This window comes from Phlebotomus papatasi, chromosome 1, assembly GCF_024763615.1.
Source record: "Phlebotomus papatasi isolate M1 chromosome 1, Ppap_2.1, whole genome shotgun sequence".
In the NCBI taxonomy this organism is placed as follows: domain Eukaryota; kingdom Metazoa; phylum Arthropoda; class Insecta; order Diptera; family Psychodidae; genus Phlebotomus; species Phlebotomus papatasi.
This window is the reverse complement of record NC_077222.1, coordinates 98,517,440-98,537,308: the sequence shown is the minus strand read 5'-3', so window position 1 is coordinate 98,537,308 and position 19,869 is coordinate 98,517,440. Positions and strand designations below refer to the sequence as shown.

Genomic DNA, 19,869 nt, shown 5'->3' with positions numbered 1-19,869 from the left:
TTAAAATTGCTTCAAGTGAAAACGTGTGTAAATGGTATGTCTCATTAAAAATTAAAAGACTTTTTTCGCCATATCATGAAGCTTTAAAAGCACATTCGCATCTTTGATTCTCAAAGCCATTGAAAGTACACATTTGCTGCCGTTAGAAAAGAATCTTATAATCTTTGTTCCAATACATGAAGGAGGGTAGTAATCTTACTTAATCGCAAAAGTTATTCGTCTCGATAGATTGAGGGGAGGTTTGGCAAAAGTGTTGTTAAAAATACATTTCGAAACATCTAAAACAAAACACATAATCTCTAACGAGGAACATGAGAAAATTTTATTGTGAAGAAATGGTCACCGCATTAAATCAATATTTATAATCTTTCAGCAAATTGTTCTCAAATGGACGGTTCATTTAGCAGAATTTATATTTTGAATAATACTCTCAATAAGCTCCAACAAATCTGGACACTAAATCCATCCAGAGACTCTCTCTCCAGATACCTTAGATTTTCCCTTTGATGTTGCAGCCGGAACTTTGGGACGATTTGAGGTGGTTGGGTATAATTCTTTAACTTCCAAGGGCGACAATATCAACGACAGTTCTGATACAGAAGTCTCACTTTTAGCTGCGTCAACTATTCCAAAAGGATGGGTCTCCTTAAAATAAAACTTAATATTTAAAATGCTACTCAGAAAGAAAAAATTTCTTTTCTTACATTGCAATCATTCTCATTCGAGTGTTCCTGGATTGGTGTTCTTGCACGAAAATGCTTGAGACTTCCTGCATTGAACTCTTCCTCTACAATTTTCATATACAGAATATTAAAAAAAAAGTGACATCTCACATACTTCATACGCATTACCATTCATTTTTGAGGAACACTGTTGATCCTTCTGAAAAAAAAATTCTTAGAAACTTGTGATTCTTCTGCGAAGAAACGCTGCATATTACCTTTTTATTTGATTCCAGTGATTCCGCCTTATCTTTTTCTTTTATTGATCCATCAAGATTGACAATTTCAGGCAGTTGGGAAAGCTTCGAAAGTGTATTATTCCTTTGTCCATTATCATCTGACTTGTCTTCATTATCCTTTTGGAGAGTCTTCGACATGAACTTTACATAAGCCATGCGAGTTTTAGGGGTAACATCGGATAATTTCGGATTTAGTTCTAGAATAGACCAAAGAACAACGCAGAAATCAAATTCTGGTACTGATTACACAAATGTGCTAAATTAAGATGTTCTTATTACACTAAATAGCTCATACAATACATCATTTCTGTTTAATCGAAGACACTTTCCTCTCCTCTAGACAGAGAAGCTATAGAAATTACCTTCAGCCAAACAAAATTTTATCTGGTACTTCACATAAGAAACTTAGTCCAATTAGGGTGAAAGGAACCCCTATTGACACTTTAAGAATTCATCATACCGATTAAGGATATGAAATTTGTGAAATTTGCATCTCTTTCTATAAAAAGAGGGAGATTACAGAAAAACATCGTATTACCTGCATTTTATCAGATACAATAAATAAATTTCATCATTTTGACAAAAGTATCAATAGGAGTTCCCTGTCGAAGAGGGGTTCCTTCAACCCATTCAACCCTATTCAATCATTGAATTTCTGAATAACAAACAAATATTTGCAGGTGATTTTGGAAAATCTTTTGGATCATTTGCCCTTAATATACAATCCTAATAAAAAAAAATTACTAAAAGTTTGTCTTTTAATAAATAATTTAGTAAAATCGGTAATGTGGGTGCTTTTCCCTCCTGCTCTTCATAAGTTTTTCTTTAATTATAGCACTTAAGAATGATTTTCATCGATCTGACCTACCATCCAATCGGAATGGCAAAGTTACTCCCGAAAGACAAAATCTCCTGCTTCTATGACATTATAGGCTGAAAGGAACACCTATTGACACTTTAAGAAGTCGTGTCAGAACTTATTGACACCCTACTCTGTACCATTTGGAATACGAAATTCGAACGAAAAACGCAGATTAATGAAAAAACGTTACATAATACTTAGATTTTATTGGATGTAATTGAATAAATTTCAACATTTTGACAAAAGTGTCAATAGGAGTTCCCTGTCGAAGAGGTATTCCTTCGACCCTAGATAAACTTTAAATCTGACGTTCGCGTAACGCTTTTGAATTTAAAACTTAAGGAATCACTAAAATAAAACAAGCTATTTAAGCTTGGATTTTATATTATAAAATCTTGACTTAAAATTAAATTACAAATAACATAAAATAAAAATAAAATAAAGTAAAGTTATAGCAATAGAATTTATAATGAATAAAAACACAGTGAAAATGAAACATGAAAAGATATAAATATTTATAAAAAAATGGTTACATCACATATTATATTATAATACCAGAACTTTACGGTTATGAGCAGTTACAAAATCGAAAACTCATCGGCCATTGTAAGCAAATTTTACAATAGTTTATAAATCAGCTAAAATTGATTTTGGTGTAGATCGATATCGATAAACATAAAATCAAGGACTTATGTAGTGAAAAAAAACTTTTTTGAATGCTCATGAAAATGTTTTTTCCCATTAATCGCCAAAAAATATTATTTATTGTGGTAAAACCAGTTTTCAGGATTTAAAATCAAATTCATTATTTTGAATTTCATTTCACTGTTCGAACTTAAAGAGAGTGAAGTAAGTAATGTAAAATCAGTTTTTTTTCCAACTTGTCACCGTTCGCTTAAACACTCAGACACTCATTTTTCCAAGTTTGCACCGGGCGCAATTCGATCTCACTCGAACGAATAAGAGCCCAGCACTCTTACCAACTGAGCCAGTGGGTCTCCAAATTTATTTATTTTTTATTTATTTTATCCCATCCTCCTCTATCATAACCCACGCCTCTCAAATCTATCAAAAACCGTTTTTTATTTATATCAAAATTGGACCTAATATTTCAATCATTTTCGTATATGATGTATAACCAGATCAGGTGAACATATCGATCAAAGGCACCTATGACCGGAAAATGCGCAATTTTGAAGTTTTTAAGGTCAAAGATTAACTCTTTAAGGATGAATGGGATACCGGTGTCATAAAAATAAAAACTAATTTGTCGGATTATTTAGAGAACAAAATAACTTTCAATAGTTAAAAAACTTGTTTTTGTTTTTGGGACACCCTTAAAAGGTTAACTACTGATGGCGCAATTTACAACGGAATTGTTTAAACTTGGAATTTTTTCGAAGGTCTTGAAATTTTGAATTGGTTACATTGATCTCAATCGGTAATGAATCAATAAAGTTTAGGAAATTGAACTACGATATTAAAATATTTAATATATATTATTAAATATTTATATATTTAAATAAAATTGAGCCTTATCATGATATAATTTAGCTGCACAAACAGATTGAGAAGTTAAATTCCATTACGATATGCCTCAGTTCCATTTAACCCTCTAACGGTTAAGGGTCACTGCAAGGTAGCATTACAAAAATCGCATTTACAGCGACAATAAAGGTTTTATTTATTCAGAATTGCTATAGTATTCTCGGTAATACACTTGCTAACATCCGTTCAAGGTTTGAACTCATTTTGACTCTTCGTTTCGACTCTGACAGGTCAGAGAAAAAGTAGGATTTTTTGTGGAAAAAATCTCATTTCCAAAATCAAGAAAAATACCGGTTTAAAGTTATCTGACTAAAATAAATTTAATTTTTACTGAAAGATATATCGTTCTACTTTATGTATTTTATTTCAAACATTTGAAAAAAAAAATTGTGAATTTTAGAAGCACAAAGAGTTTCAAATTTTTTTTATATTTTTGCATTTTTTGCCTAAACTAAAAGAGAAAATGAAAAACGGATGGTATTTTTGAGTTTATTGAACCGTAATTAGTCTAGAAAAAATTATCACACTACATTTTTTTTGCATATTTAAAAATCGAATGTTAGAAGGTTAAACCTAGGATAAAAATCTCAATTTCAAAGCTGCACTACCTCTAAAAGGGTCCCGCTTCCCCCTATGGTTCAATTTATTTCTGATCGACTTTGAGCTTTCAATATAAATGAAAATTGTACTGAGCGTTTAGAATTTTCTACTAACTAAAATAGCATTTTTACTGGAAACACACAATAATGTTTAAATTTTTTTAGGTATAAATTATCTTGGAAATTACCAATGATCTTGTCAGTATCCATGGACATTCCTTTTCCTGCATTCTCAATAATATGCCGGCGGAAACTGCTCTTCGTTCTTCTAATCTGAGAATTCTGTGCTGTACCTATAGGATCAGTGGTGACAGTTTTAGTTGCCACAACGGTATTCCAATCCTTGCCACTTCTGAAAATGAAATCCTGATTACACACTGGAAAAAGAACTTTCTTTTGGAAATAACTTACGATCTTTCAATCTTTTTGCCACCAATTGCTTTTGCAATTTGACTGAAAACATCCTTGGGTTCTCGACTTGTGCTGAGACACTCATTTATCAACCCTTCGACAAATCCTATTTGGAAATCCTTTAGAATCCGCCTCTCTATGACACGTCCTTTTTTCCCAGCAACTAATTAGTTCGCATTAGGAAAGTGTTCAAAAGCAACAAGAGAGCAAGAAAAGAGGTTCAATTTCATTAGAAACCATTAAAATGATGGGTGTTTGTGTTGGATTAAAAGAGAAGAAAAATTGGTGATATGATTCTCAAATTAAATTTAGAACTCACTTGCAGCATCTTTCGGATCGATCCTGGGTGTCTTCATGCCATTATTATGCAAGATATCGATGAGTTCATAGCGGAAACTGTTGATATCCTGAAACGTGACAATTGATATGAAATTTCGTGATTTATTTGAGAAGTGCATAAGCCAATAATGCTCGCTTGGGAGATTTAAATATTTGGAATGTAGATCACAATTTTTTTTCACCTGCCGTATCTCCATGACGTCATCCTCCGTGATACCAAAATCATCACGTTTTCTTTGTTCAGCAGTCACATAACGCCTGACAAGTAGACGCATCACGTTATCATGACGTCTTCTCACCTTCTCCCGTGATTTCTTCTGCAAAGACAAAGAGAACAAATTGCTTTCAAATGGCAGAAGTATTTGTCCTTCCGCTTTTAAATGAAAAACAATCGGAAAGCTTACCATAATACTTCTCGAGGTCCTTGGCTTCTTCATTAAACCGAGAAATCTAAAAGCAATTTTGAGTGAAGGGAAGAGATTGAATGGAGGTGGTAATGTTGAACCATCTTCAAAATAGCTCATCCAAAGTTGAGTACGTGCAAATTTCCACTCAACATCAGACCGTTCCTAAAAGAAAAGTAGTAATTTTGAAGCATATTTCTTACTAAATCCTTATTTAAAACTTACTGATATTATTTGATAAGAGTTACTCATCATCGCAATCAACATATTCAAAAGGACTATGATGTTAATGACACTGTATGATCCAAACATTAAAAGTGCCCAGAAACGCGTAAAGCTCTTGATACCCTGCAACTCGAAAGCCATCAAATCCACTAAACCAAAAGATGCCCAGAACAGGGATTGGGACGTTTCAAATAAACTGAAAGAAATCCCATGTCACAAATCATTTCAAAAAAGAATTTTAGAATTTTACTTGGCGAATCTTCTCCAAATTGAACAAGCTTTTTCATGATTATCAAAATCAGGCACTTCTCCGGAAAGATGATAACATTTATTCTTCTCTAGATCAGCATAGTACCACATTAATTGATTTAATCCTAAAGGGGAAATTGTATAAAGGAAAATAGAATTGAAATTTAAAGATAAAGTATACAATACGAAAAGTCCTTATTTCACTCACCGCAACCAAAAGCAAATAGCACGAGCGTGTAAATAAAGAAGAACTTTATAATGTCGATAATCATTCGTCCGAGCGACACTTGGAGAGGCCCCAAATGAGGATTAATTGAGAAGATGTGGACTAATTTGAGAAAGGAGAAAATCATTCCGGCTGCAAAGGCTCCCTCAGACAGCAACATCGGATCAAAAGGGTCCCACTGCTCTCTCGGATACCACGGATTTTCACCAGATAATGCGTCCCTCTTCAATTTGACAAAAAAATACCATTAAAAAGTCAATTCATTAAATTTAATACTTATTTGGCCTGTCTAATAAAGATTTAAGCAAGATTTCACATGTTCACTAAATACAATTTTGTTGATAAGACTTAACGAAGTGCTCGCATCCAAAATTATATGGAATACCACGAAAGTTAATTTAAGACAGAGTGTTTTTAAAATCTTATTAATCTACAAAGGATTAAACTTCAATTGATTAATTCAATCCGTAAAGAAAAATTGTATAATCAGAAATTGATTCGGAATTTAAAGATAAAAATCAATATATTTAATAAAGAAGATGGGATATACCGGATATACAAAAATATTTAAAAAGAAAAACCAAAAATGAATCAGGGGCACATCAAGCCTAATAAAAAGTTAAGCTATTTTTCATTTCTCCTTGTAAAAATTTTGCAGATATTGCACAGCGACTTAAACAAATTTGCTCGTAGTTCTTGTATTATTTCGGCGAACATTATGAAATATGTATTTTTAGATAGCTTTTAATGCACAATTTCGAAATATATCAAACTGATAAGTCAATTCTCTTTAGGGAAAAACTTGCCAAGAGTCTTCAGTGCCTCTATGGAAAAACATATGGAAAATGAAATATCGAGAGGCCCCTGAAATAAATACTATTGTGTTTCAAATAAATATACCGGTTCTTAACCAGTTAATTGAGGACTTAACTCTTTATCTTCTATCGTTGAAACGATTCAAATCCATTAAAATGGATATTTGAAGGTCATTGGGACGTCTGAGAATGATATTTCGCAAGGAAAAAAGGGGTGGCAAAGCATCCCAGGCTTTGCAAATTACTCGAACTTATGACTTAGACGCTATTCCTCAAACATACTTTCGCATCATTTAACGTTTACCTGTTCCCAACCAATTTGAACCGATTTATAAATCACCCAAAAGTTCCAACAAAATAGCTTTAAGAGTGATAAATTTGATTTTCGTAGAAAAATTATTTATCGGTTCATAACCGATTCATTACCGGTCCCCAACCAATTTGAAACGACTTATAAATCAGTCAAAATATTGACAAAATTATCTTTGGAGTAATATAATTGAGTTTCGGATAAACATGAGTATCGGTTATGAATCGGTTCATTCCGAATCGGTTCAAGTTTGTCAAGAATGCCAAGACCTTTCCAACGAGCTTAAACGTGATACCAAACGGTTGAAAAATACGTTCTCTAGATTTTTTTAGCGTTTGACTTTGGAAAAAAAACGTTATTAGGAGCGATTCATCTGTATTTTTGTAAAAGACGAAATGTCCGCCTGGTTAATTCCTAAAGCATGTCCAAAAAGAATAGTAAAAATAAACATCTTTAATATAAAAATGAAATAAAAATATTCAAGCTGTATTCAAATTCGTAAAATAAATCTTGCTGAAGTGGAAGAAACTTAGGACAAAAATTAAAGAAATAATTTGCTTTCCGGAATTAAGTTCAGAGGGGAACTTTCGAAGAATGAAATCAACTGAAAAATCAACAGATAATAGCATTACCTCTAAAGAGTGCATTTTCATCTAGACATTATTTTTATTTTAAGAAAATATATCACTATACGGAACCCACATGAAAGTGCTTTACTATTTTGTATTGTATTTATTATTCATCTTGATTCAGACAACTTCCACCCCCCTTGCGGCCATCACCGTCTTAGTGTTGTTGACCAACCTCCAGAGCAAAACGATGGAAAACTCCTTCACAGGTTGTATAAGCCATAGAAATCAACATTATACAAACATTTTTACAATCATATTAGCTTTTGTTTGAGTTATGGGAAATGTCCACTGAATCAAGAGACAAAGGCCAGGCTGTGACAGCCGTTTGGCATAAAGGTTAAAAAAATATATATATTTAAAAAGAAAAACAATTAATTTTAGATAAACGCGGAAAGATAATCCAAGTCATTTAAATATAAGCCAACGAGGTAAAGAAAAAAAAAGTTAAAAAACACCCACTTTAAAACCCAAACGAGAGTGCAAAACCAATTTTAAAAAAATTAAAAAACAACAAAAATAAAAATATATGATCCACTTAAAGCATATAAACCAGGGGGCCAATTCTGAAGTTTATTTGCTATGTAGTAAGAGACTACATAGCTTCGTTGAAATGTCTCTGTGTGTGTGAGCCACAGGATGCCGAGCTTTTGCCACTTCACATTTTACTACCTACGAATACAGGCACTAAAACACTTTGGAAAAAAGATGATACCTTATTGAAATGTATTTTACAGATTCTAATCGAATTAATAGGTTTTTCCGCGATTAAACTGCACAAAACTGTTTTTTGCGGAGCTGTTGTTTTTCATTTAGTCAACAACGAAAACTCGGCGGTGACTGAGACAACTACCCCAATTGACGAAATTCAGTGGAGACACACTGATTGAGACTGAAAATCGCTATTTATTTTCGCGGTAATTATTTGAATTCAAATTGCATCTTTTTTTGGGAATGGGTGCATTAATATTGTGGGTGCATTAAATTACCCATTTTCTTCATTTAAAAAAGAAGTAAAATTGAAATAAAAATAATTCCTTTATTTCCTGCAAAATATTTGTAGTATTTGATGATAAATAATTTAATTTCTGGCTATAATCGTTATAAAAAAAATCCTAAAAATATCAAGAGAAAAAATAAAACGCTAATTGATAAGTCAAAAACAGTTTCAATTAAATTTAAATTTATTTACAACAAATAGAGTTTGACCCTTTTACAAGAACGTGGTAAAATAGTTAAATGGAGGCAGAGGGGTAGTTTACGGATAATAGAAAATGCTAAAATTCTGCATTATTTTCAAAAAAACCTTTATGAAATTTTGCTAATAAATTGACGTTTTTTCTTTAATAAAACTTTTTTAGAGTTAACAAGAATGTGTTCTACGATAATTCGTAATGAGGTGAATTAATTTTCATGAGATAGAACTATTTAATTACTTTTAATTTAAAATGCTTGCACTGGACTTAGGGAAATTTAGATATTGAAGCTTTTAAGCTTGCGGGTATTGAGAAAGACAAGGAGAAAAATTATTAAAATTCTATTATAATTTCTTATATCTTTCTTTTTTTAACAACTTTAAAAGACAAATTGTTATTTCTAAAGGATTTTTCCTTTAGAAACTTTTCAATTTGAAATTTGAAAGCAACATTAAGGCTTAATATAGTTATTTATGCATTCTTTTTATAGCTTTTACTAAAACCATATTATTGGGATTAAAAAACTCTCAAGTTAGAAATAATTTTTCTAATTTCATTTGTATTATTTATCGGAAAATCACAATTTTCAATTAATTGCAAATTTGAGTATTAGTGATTGAATTTTATCTATACTTTATATATAAATTATATTTGCATGAGAAAATTAATGCTCCCTCTGTCCCAAAAATGTCGTACATTCTTTCATATGAAATGTATTAGCGAAAGTATGAGTTTTTTCGGGACGGAGGGAGTATTAAAATTGGGCATCGTTCATAAGAAAAGCTTTTTTTTTGGTAAATACTCTATCATTATTTATTGTTTATTGTTTAATATGATATAATGCTTCTGAAAGACAACAAGAATATTGTTATAATATTCTAAAGAGATATTAAAGAGTTCTACTAATTTTTGTGTTAAGAATGTAAGTGTACTTCAGACAAAATGTACGTAGCTTGCAGAATTTTTAAGTCTTTTTTTAACAAATCTCGTGGATTAAAAACTTTTTTTTATATTTATACATCTTTATAATTCTTTATTTTCACTAATTATCTTGATTAGTGAACACGAGACCTCAAGTCTTTAAATGTTTAAATCTTCTAAAGAGGAAAATGAACAAGTTAATACATCAAAATATTTTATTTCTCTTTTTTTTTATTTAATTTAATCTTCTCTTTCAAAGAAATGAGAATATTCTTGCTCCCTCTTTGAGTTCGAGCAATAAAATTTAAGAGTGGCACATTTTTAAATAGGCAACCATACATCCATAAAAAATTAACCTTCGAAAAGAAATTTTAAATTCAAATAATAGCGACTCTAAGCTTTCAAACGTTAGATGTAAAGAAATATTCTAATTTTGAGTGGACTTTTGCATACAAAAAATGCAATTTTAAATATGTGGAATTTGTGCATACATTTCATATAACTTTAATTATTTAGCATTTTTTACATTTACTGAATGTCTTCAACTATATTAAAGACATTTTTGGTCAATTTCAGAGAAATTTTTGCCATCTAGGCATGTCCAAGAGGTGCCTAGATAGCTTTTGGCTATGTAGTCTCTTATCTAGTCAGGGGTTGTCGCGTTTTCAATTCGTTAACCAACTTAACGAATTCCAGAAACTAGATAGGGATGCGGCAACACTGAAAAATGTGTCTCGACTACACTCACACAGATTCACCAGCAGTGTACATGTACAGCTATGTAGTCAGACTACATATATGTAGTCTGACTAGATACGGTCAGAATTGGCCCCCAGATGAAAAGAAAGAGTAAACAACAATAATAATAATAAACAAACAACAAATACCAAAGCTCATGACCCCGAGAGGGATGAAAGAAAGAGAGAGAACCAGCACATCAGCACCAGCAGACAGCCCCCCAAGTCCCTCCGCAAAGACGACAGCCCCCCAATCACAAGCCCAGAAAGCATCCCAAAGGGTGTACCCCGGATACCGTGCGCCCCCGACGCGGAAATCGCGTGCTCATACCATCACAAATTGGGGAAAAGAACTCAGTGAAGCCGAGGAAGAAACCCCCTCAGTATAGGAACGCGACCATTCACTCCGGAAAGGAAGTTGAATTAAATAAAAAGAATCATCCTAAGCACTTAGCCCCGTCCATTAGGTCAACCAAGAGATGTCCAGGCAAGTAACCAAGGCGCTGCCATCAAGCAGAGAAGACCGGGGGACACCCCGACGACATAATGTACCAACCCTCTCACATATCAAACATACATCGAAGTCATGAGACGCTCAACATCCAGAGGATCAGCAGAAAACAACCAAGCTCGAACTCTACCTCCTACAAATGGGGAAACAATCTTGGCAATGTTATTTAATATCAAAGGCAGAAGGTAATTCAGTGAACGTTTGAACAGTTGAGATCTTGGCAGTGGAACAGAAAATCTATCCCTGCTACCGACCCTATTCTCACGGATGTATCCTGAATCATAACCGCTGCATCTAAAAATGTGTCTGTCACCTTATGAACATAGAGGGACCTCAAGGGTAAGACCCTCAATGACTGAAATACGGCAGCAAGAGAATCCCTACGTCTTAGAAACCTCATAGTCCTAATCACTCTTCTCTGACTCGAAATTACCGGCCTCAGATGCTGTGCACACGCCCCACCCCAGCATAGTAAAGCATATCGCAACCGAGATTCGCCCAACGCAAAATAAAAAGCCCTGAAGTCAAAGGGATTAAGTGATTTCAAAATTTCGAAGTCAAAGTGAGTAAGTGTGCCAAACTTCGGCCAGCTTTAAATTCCAGACACTTTGAGTATAACTTCAACTCAGCAAGTAAATTAATGATTATGTCCCAGCTTCTCGAAATGCTTGATCTCACGAGATAGAGCTCTCCGTTTTTCGCGTGATCTTTTGGTGCTTACTGATTTACTAGATAAAATTGATTTGTAAATCACAAAAGCGTTTCAACATTTAAAAAAAAAATTGTAAAGAAATTATCATTTTAGAATGTTCTGGCATGAGTTAAAAGCATACGCACAAATAAAAATATAAACACGAAAAAAATAAATCATTCTTGAATATTTAACCGATTCATTACTGATTTCAAGACCAGTTTAACTCTGACTTTCACAAATTCAAGATAGCGATTTTTTTAGGTCATAGCTATGTTTGGACGAAATGTTCGCTTGAACCAGCTGTAAAACATATCCAAAACTAAAAGAAATCGTAGGAGCGTTTTCGAGAAAAACCAAAAAAATGGTTTTGGAGGGGATAGATGGGGATGGGGGAAAATTGAAATCATAATAATGTTTCTTGGGTCAACTTATGGGGGGTCGTCCGAAGATCCAAAATTCGTATCCCTTCCCGTCTCGCCTCTAGATGGGTAACAAGTTTACGAACAGAAAAGGAGTATTTAAAAATATTGGTCATTTACGAGTATTTAACCGACTCATTACCGATTGCGACCGATGCAGTCGGGTTGAAAGTTTCAAGGCCTTTCCAAAAAGTCCAAATTTATCTAAATCGGTTGAAAAATAGACCCTCAAAGTAGTAAAAATATTTTTCTTCAAAAATTCAAAAAGACAATTTTTTTAGGTAATACTTAGGTATGTTTAAGCGAAATGTTTGCCTGGACCACCTCTCAAATATATCTAAAACTAAAAGAAATCGTAGGAGCAATTTCGAGAAAAACCAAAAAAAACATGGTTTTGGAGGAGCTGGAAGGGGGTGGTGGGAAAAAGAGATAGGTCTAGAGATATCGTTTTTTTATTGGGGATCACCGAAAACCGGAAGTTGATATCTCTTACAGTTTAAGCTCTAGGACCTCTAGGACGGTGACAAATTCAAAAAAAAAATCGATTAACTGCGCTCTCTTTGAGTTCGTAAGTAGGGGAAACTGGAGCACCACCAAACACGGGGTAGCACCAAACACTAATTTTTATTTCTAAACTACTTGGAATATCTCTACCATTTCTTCAATGGACAAGCATCCCTATAGTGCCTATAAATTCTTATAGGCCTTGTCCTCAGAAGTCGAATATCAGATTAAAAAAACGTAGTGTTTGGTGATACCCCGTGTTTGGTGGTGCCCCAGTGTCCCCTAATTATGTAATCGGGTATTCTCAATTAAATTTGAGCCCTCATATTTCTATTGTAGGTCAAGCCAGGGGCATGACATTTCCTATGTTTCTCATATCTTTATAGCGAGCTGAAAAAATTTTTGAGTTTATTAGCTGTTTTCTGTCATTGTAGAATGAATTAGCAAAAAATACTAATACAAAATAAAAGCCAATTTAATAACGAAGAAGCAACGGAAAACCCTAAATTGGCAATCTACGTAGTTTTGGAGATATCTCGTGAAATGTGTACGAAAACAGGGAAAAAAATACACTAAAACTGGTCGCATTTTTCAGAGCTAATGTCACCCCCTTGGGTCAAGCACTACCGATCAATAAGTCAAAAAACGATGTATAACTTCAAAGTACCTGAACTGTATACCACGAAGAAAATCTCAGACTTATCCACATGACATAAAATGCATTTGATATGAAGTCTACAATATTCCACAGGTCCTGCACATAGTCAATCAATCCTCCATTCCATAACTCTTTCATTTCCCCATATATAAGGCCAATGATGTATAAAATAACAAAGCATTCTATAAAGCCGGGTGGTGCACCTCGCTCGTGTTTCTTCCACTCATCCAACAGTGAAAGAAGCCATGGAGTCCCTATGAGTTCTAGAATCAAATACTCCACCCGCTGTGATGCTAATCCCAGAAGCACTGCAAAAGAATCACAACACTGGCTCATCCACCTAAATCTATTAGCTTGGCGTCCTACTCACACAAGAAGAAAGCATAACTCGATGAATGGCATATGAACTTTACGAAAGGTTTCTTCATAAATTTGCCCATTTGAGAGTTTGGTGCTAGCATATAAATTATGCTGTATACGGGAAACATTGCTCCAAGTTTCATCACTTGCATTATCTGACCCACCATGCCCTTGCGTCGGAATCCTGGAAGACCCTCATACCAGATTGCTGCCAAAAGTTGCTGAACATTGGGATGAGCCACAAACTATGTAGACCGGGAGATCATAAAATTATTTCCTAATTACATTACAGAATTAATCGAAATACTACCTGTTTTTGCTTGTACTTGATGGCTAATTTGAGCCGTTCCAGTGTTTGTCTCTCGCCCGGCTCCCAATTCTCATTACCCAATGCTCCATTGAAGTTCAGCATAATTTCTAATTCGTGCGATGTCCTGGTGTGATCCAATAGAGCTGTAGAAAATTCTTGGCAATTTTTTCTCATGTCCTGAAAAAACAAAAAATAAATCGCAAAATGCGTTGGTGGTACCTTACCATATTAAGTAGAATAATTAAAATGCAATCCCTACATTGTATTCTAAACGGAACTCTGTTTCCATTCGACTTAAGCGTCTCAGTTCCCATGACAATTCAAATGTAGTCAAAATAGGATCACGAGAACTCAGTGCTATCAAGGAGCTGGAAGATAAGGCCTTGTATGCATTTATCCTTGACTGTGAATGCCGCAGAGAATCTTTCTCGCTGGATATTACGCAGTCATCACAACCACACCTGAAAGTAGGATTTAAGTAATACATTTTAATTATATTTCTCTTTTTTCTGCTCATGAGAAGACACATAACCGCAAGATATTATTTTTTAGAGAGTGTGAGTTTATTATTTCTGATTACTGGTACTGCGAAATGGTTTATTACAAACTCTTTTTTGCAATCAAATACCTGGAACTGTGAGTATAATTGGCGTGTATTTATCAATTTGCACATCCTTTTGTCCTTAAACACACAAATATGCGTGTTTAATTGAAAGGATAGTGGAAATGTGGAAGCCCTTCGGCAAACACATAAGTCTCATTCAACAGCGAGATACATAAGAGGAGAAATTAAGAGATCAATGAACTATTTATACGTGGAAGTGTGCAATTGGGTATTAGGACGATGATAAGAACAAACAAATGTGTCACAGTAACGCTAAGAATGTTCTTAGATTGTAATAATTGGCATATAAGCCCAATGATACGCCTTGGATTAGGAAGGCTCATAGTCTTAAAATTAAATGCGCAGTGACTTTTCATGGTAAAAAATTATTGGCTATCTTGTCATGATTTTTACTGCAAATTCAAGTAAATGTGTAATTTTTGTGTATACTACTTCACATTTTTGTCACATTTTAAAATTTATGTAATTATACATAAGATGAGATCTGCAAAAAGAGATGGAGAAAAACTGGGAAATGAAAATTTCCCGGTTGAATTTTGAAAAGATTAGCCTGGATGGTTTCTAAAAATTTCCCAAATTCCCGAGGATTTCTCGAATTCCCTGAGTTCATGAAGGTTCCCCCATTTTGCAAGATACCCTTATACGGGCTTCAGACCTAAAGCTTAGCCATATGACTTAACATCTCTAATATCTTCTTAATCAAGATTTTTTGGAAAATTGTCACCTAAGATTGGTCAACATGCGCAAGTGATCCATTAAATTTTGAAAAACCAATAAAATTGGTTGCTATTTTGAATTTAGAGACCATTGGGAACTAGGCTAAACCTTAGGTCTGAAGCCGGCCTTAGGTTTACAAGAGTGCTTAGTATACCCATGGTTCCCGAATTTCCGAAATTTTGCAAAAATTCTGGGAGGTGTTCCGAGTTATAAAACCTTCCGCAGGATTTTTAACATTTCTTGTATTCTCGACCATTCTCGTAAGTTCTTGAAAATTTTTAAGATTTTTTCGAGTTAGCAAAGATTACCGTGAACAGTTTCTTAAAATTTACCGTGTTTCCAACGGCTTTCAATATTTTTCCGGGTTTTCGATTAATTTCTCGAGGTTCCGGGATTTGCTAGGAATAATGATCACTCGCCGTGCACGCTTGAAGAATTTATTCCAAATAACAGACTTTAACATTATATGAAATTTGTATTACGGTCGTATGAACACCTCTTCGACAGAGAACCACTATTGACACTTTTGTCAAAATTATGAAATTTATTTAATGTATCTAATAAAATGTAAGTAATATGGCGTTTTTCATTAATTTACGTTTTTCGATAAGGATAAGTATTTCGTTCCAAATGATACAGAATAGGGTGTCAATAGGTCCTAACACGAGTTCTTAAAGTGTCAACAGGTGTTCCTTTTACCCTAGATATTTTAAATTAGACGTTTTCTGTGAGTAACAAATTTATATTACAAAATTGAATATTCTATATTATTTAAAATACCAAAAAAGAATTCTGACAAACAGCTTGCACACATATCTTAAGGGGTTACGTGGGTCAAAATAGATAAAAAAAAAGCAATTTTTTCCACAATATAATAAAAATAAAAGATTTAAACTATATTTTCTGAAATTTTCATTTAAAAATTTTGAAAATTCAGCCAAAAAAACGTACTTTTCGGTGGACAAGGTTTCTCAGAATTAGTTTATCTGAAATCAAAAAAACAAATATTTCCTATTAGCAAGTGTCCTTTAACTAAGATTAAAAAAAAATTAAGTTTGAATTTTTGGGAGAATTAGAAATACCATTTTTCACGTATTTTACAAGACGTTTGGTCTTCTAGAATAAGTTGTGATCAAGTAAACATAAAATTCTTCGTTCAAGGACTAGTTTAACTCACAATCTAATAGGAAATATTTGGCTTTTGTATTTCAGATGAACCAATTCCCTGATCTCTTTTCAACCGAAAAGTATGTGTTCTGCAAAAAAATCTCCCAAAATCAGGTATCAATGCTTTAATTTTTTTTTTAATTTTTAAATAAAAATCTTTGAAAATATGGTTTAAATATTGTACTTTTATATGTCTCAGACCTTGAATTAAATAAATTCTTTATTATGCTGAAAAAAAATTAGAAAAAATATTATGTTTTATAATCTTCTTGGCGTATGTTACCCATTAAATTTTGCTAAATGTTTTTTTTTTATTTTTTGTAATTTTACAGGGTTGGCAAAGCGTCCATCTTTAAGGCAAGTGATTTTGTATTATTTGTCTTAATTAATGAAGCTTAACCTATGACGAAAAGCATCACACTTATGACCGCTACAACCGTACGAGATCAAGAATTTGTTTTTTTTTTTATTTTGTCTGTTTTTAATGTTTACTGATTTAAATCGATTTATAAAACAATGAAAATATCACCCAAAATAACTTAGAAAAATACAACTTAATTACTAGCCCCATAATTCAATTCGAAGAGGTTTAAACTTATCAGGGTTTAAAGATCATTTTAATGTATATTTTGCATCAATAGGTTAAGAAATATTCTCCGTAGAGTTACTTAACATTTAACTTTCAAAAGACGTTAGAAAACATGATCCAAAAGAAAGCATGTTTCAAAATCATTTTCTTAAATAAATAAAATATTTACTTTTAACTATTTTTTCATTTTTTTATTATTTCTTTCCTTCGCACTAATACACACGATTATGTCTAATTCAATATCACACCTAGCAAGTTTCTGACTAGCTCAAAAAGCTACAATACCTACTTGCACAAATTCTAAAACCGTAAAAGCTCTTTTACAAAATACATCTTCCAAACTTCCTCAAAAAGAAAAATAATAAATAATAATGTCCTAAAGGTAAACATTTCTAAAAATATCTTGTTCTTGTCAAATTCTTATTAATCGCAACATATATAAATCGTTGGCTTCTACTTTATCGTAAAAGCATATTTTCAAAACTTCAAGCAATATTTGCTGATTTCTCAAACAAATGACAATTAACAGAAATGCATGAGAGCTAGACCAACCCTTCGCCAGAGATGGGAGTACGTCCATGTTGTAGGTGGTGGTATAGGACTTAAAAAATTACCTAGATCCAAGTCAAAAAGGCCTGTCAGTCCTTGGAAAATCAACAATTTCCTTCTGAAAATTCATAAATTTGACCTTTAATTTCTTGAAAATGGCTTATCCGACCATAATGAAATTCGGCTAAAAGTTAACTTATGACGCTTCCGCAAATGCCCTTTTCACTTTAATCTTTTAGAACACAAAGAAAAATCCAAAATTATGGATATTTGAAACAACAAGAAAATTGTAGGAAAGCTGCGTAAACTGAAATACCTATGATAGCAGTACTATTAATTGCTATGCGTATTAATTAAATGCGTCTTGAATTTTGTCCGTCGTTGCAGTTTAGTCCTTACTACCTTATTAGTCTGCCTAGTCCTTATTATTTGAGTATTACAATAATTCTTTACCTAACATCATGAGGAATTGGCAGTGTTGCTCCTCTATCAAGCAGAATTTTCAGGATTTCGTAATTATTTTTATGGGCAGCCAAGATAAGCGGTGTGATGTCCGTGGTAAAAGTACTTGTTGCCTGATTGACCGCCTCCCAACTCTGAGATAGAAGAAAAAGAACATACTACGTAATTTGTTCTACAACAATGACCTTGGTCAGAAAGTTTACATAGGGCGTTCCGGGTTTATGGTGTTCCTCTTCCCACTGAAGGAGTGTCTCCACACCCTCCACATACTCCTCTGATATTGCATGTAGAAGAGCATCCTGAAATGAGACGCCAAGATCTCAGAGACACTCACTAAGGTTTTTCAGGATGCTGTACCTTCACTTCAATTCCTTCCTCAAGAAGCAATCTTATAAGATCAATATTCTCATTCTCAATTGCCGAAATGAGAGCAGTTCTCATAAGAGGATCAACACAGTTGATATTGAATTCCTCAGGCTGATCCTTGTACTGCGAAATAATATTCTTCACAGTCACTGTATCACCTCGCTCTGCACTTAAGAGAAATTTCTTTTCCGTGGCCGTTAGTACAATATCCTGAATATCAATTTCAGCATCACGACCACAGAATCTCACAAATGCCTCACTGGATTTTTCCTCAACATCCACAGAAGTGGAATTAACGAGTTGCTCCTTGGATTCCGATATTCGCTTCATTTTGATACACGAGTGAATAATATAATATAAAATGAATATGTAACATGAAATTCACTTTGAACTGTATCACATTTACACTAATTTAATTAATTTTATCGATTGTCTATTTATAAACATCCCCATTGTAGATTATGCACTGTCTAATTTACATCGATTAACAGGTAGAGCGAAAAGCAGAAAAAATGTAGCTCTTTTCCTTTGGGAAATAATTAGGCAATTCACCTTAATTATGATCAACTAACTGTCACCTTAGCTACATTTCGCATTACAGGTAATCCTTTTCACTAGGGAATTTATCCAAAAAATTATTTTTAGCTACAATATATTACAATAAGGCGCAAAATATTTTATGTCCGAACTATCACCAAAAGCTGTTAGTTCAAAATGTTTTCTTTTAGGGCTTTTCGTCTTTCGTTGTAGACCGCAAAGAACTGACTGAAATATTGAAGAAAAAGCTCCGTATGACACCCACTAATCATATTAGTGACTGACATAATTGTATATATTATATAACACAAATCCAGAAGACCTTTTTGAACACATGTGTAAACATAGGTGAAGTATTTGGATTAGGGGTTAAAAGCGTCTGGTCTCGCGAATTGTCTGACAAACGCAAAATGATTATAATAAAAGGGTGGCGAAAAAACAAACGGTTTTTGGAATACAGCCTGAACTAAAATTCACAAACGCATATTTACGCAGAATTTATATTACGAAGATAAATTCACCATTCAACTTACAAGAGTAAAAAGTGTCTCGGCTAAAGGCAAAAATGGTGTACTGTACGAGATATTTAATGATGGTATACTTCGGGTGATGATGCCATAAAAAATTAACTAAATAAAACACTATGCAAAGAATAAGATGAACAGCGATCTATGACGTTCGAACTAGCAGAAAAGAAACTAAACCCAAAGGAAAAATTCTCCAGGGAGTCTATTTTTAAACAAATTGCGATTTTTCAATATTATAAAGAAAATTCCTATGCGTATATAGTCAGTGTATGGTGTTTTCCTTCTTTTTGAGCGTGGTGATCAAACTTTGGCAGTCAGATTTGGTTCCCGGAAGTCTTCTTAAGAGAAGAATGCCTTATAAGAATGTTGAAGGGGGAAGTCATCTTTAAACTGGGACACTTTTTTTTTAAATGGAAATGAGATTTATCATAGTGTAACTTAG

General features: G+C 33.3%; 1 protein-coding gene across 1 annotated transcript; it reads right to left on the bottom strand.

Moving 5' to 3' along the window:
- Window positions 1-292: 292 nt before the first annotated feature.
- LOC129809993 (transient receptor potential protein) lies at window positions 293-19,130 on the bottom strand. Its single transcript, XM_055860175.1, has 19 exons — window positions 18,355-19,130; window positions 18,201-18,296; window positions 17,989-18,131; window positions 14,148-14,349; window positions 13,889-14,065; window positions 13,589-13,823; window positions 13,228-13,526; window positions 5,807-6,047; window positions 5,600-5,723; window positions 5,350-5,545; window positions 5,125-5,289; window positions 4,903-5,037; window positions 4,701-4,788; window positions 4,382-4,544; window positions 4,159-4,322; window positions 941-1,158; window positions 852-882; window positions 705-787; window positions 293-645 (listed from the first exon to the last, which is right to left on the bottom strand). Exons 1-19 carry the CDS (start codon window positions 18,691-18,693, stop codon window positions 457-459), a joined length of 3,288 nt encoding a protein of 1,095 aa, XP_055716150.1. The 5' UTR covers window positions 18,694-19,130; the 3' UTR covers window positions 293-456.
- Between the last annotated feature and the right edge of the window lie 739 nt (window positions 19,131-19,869).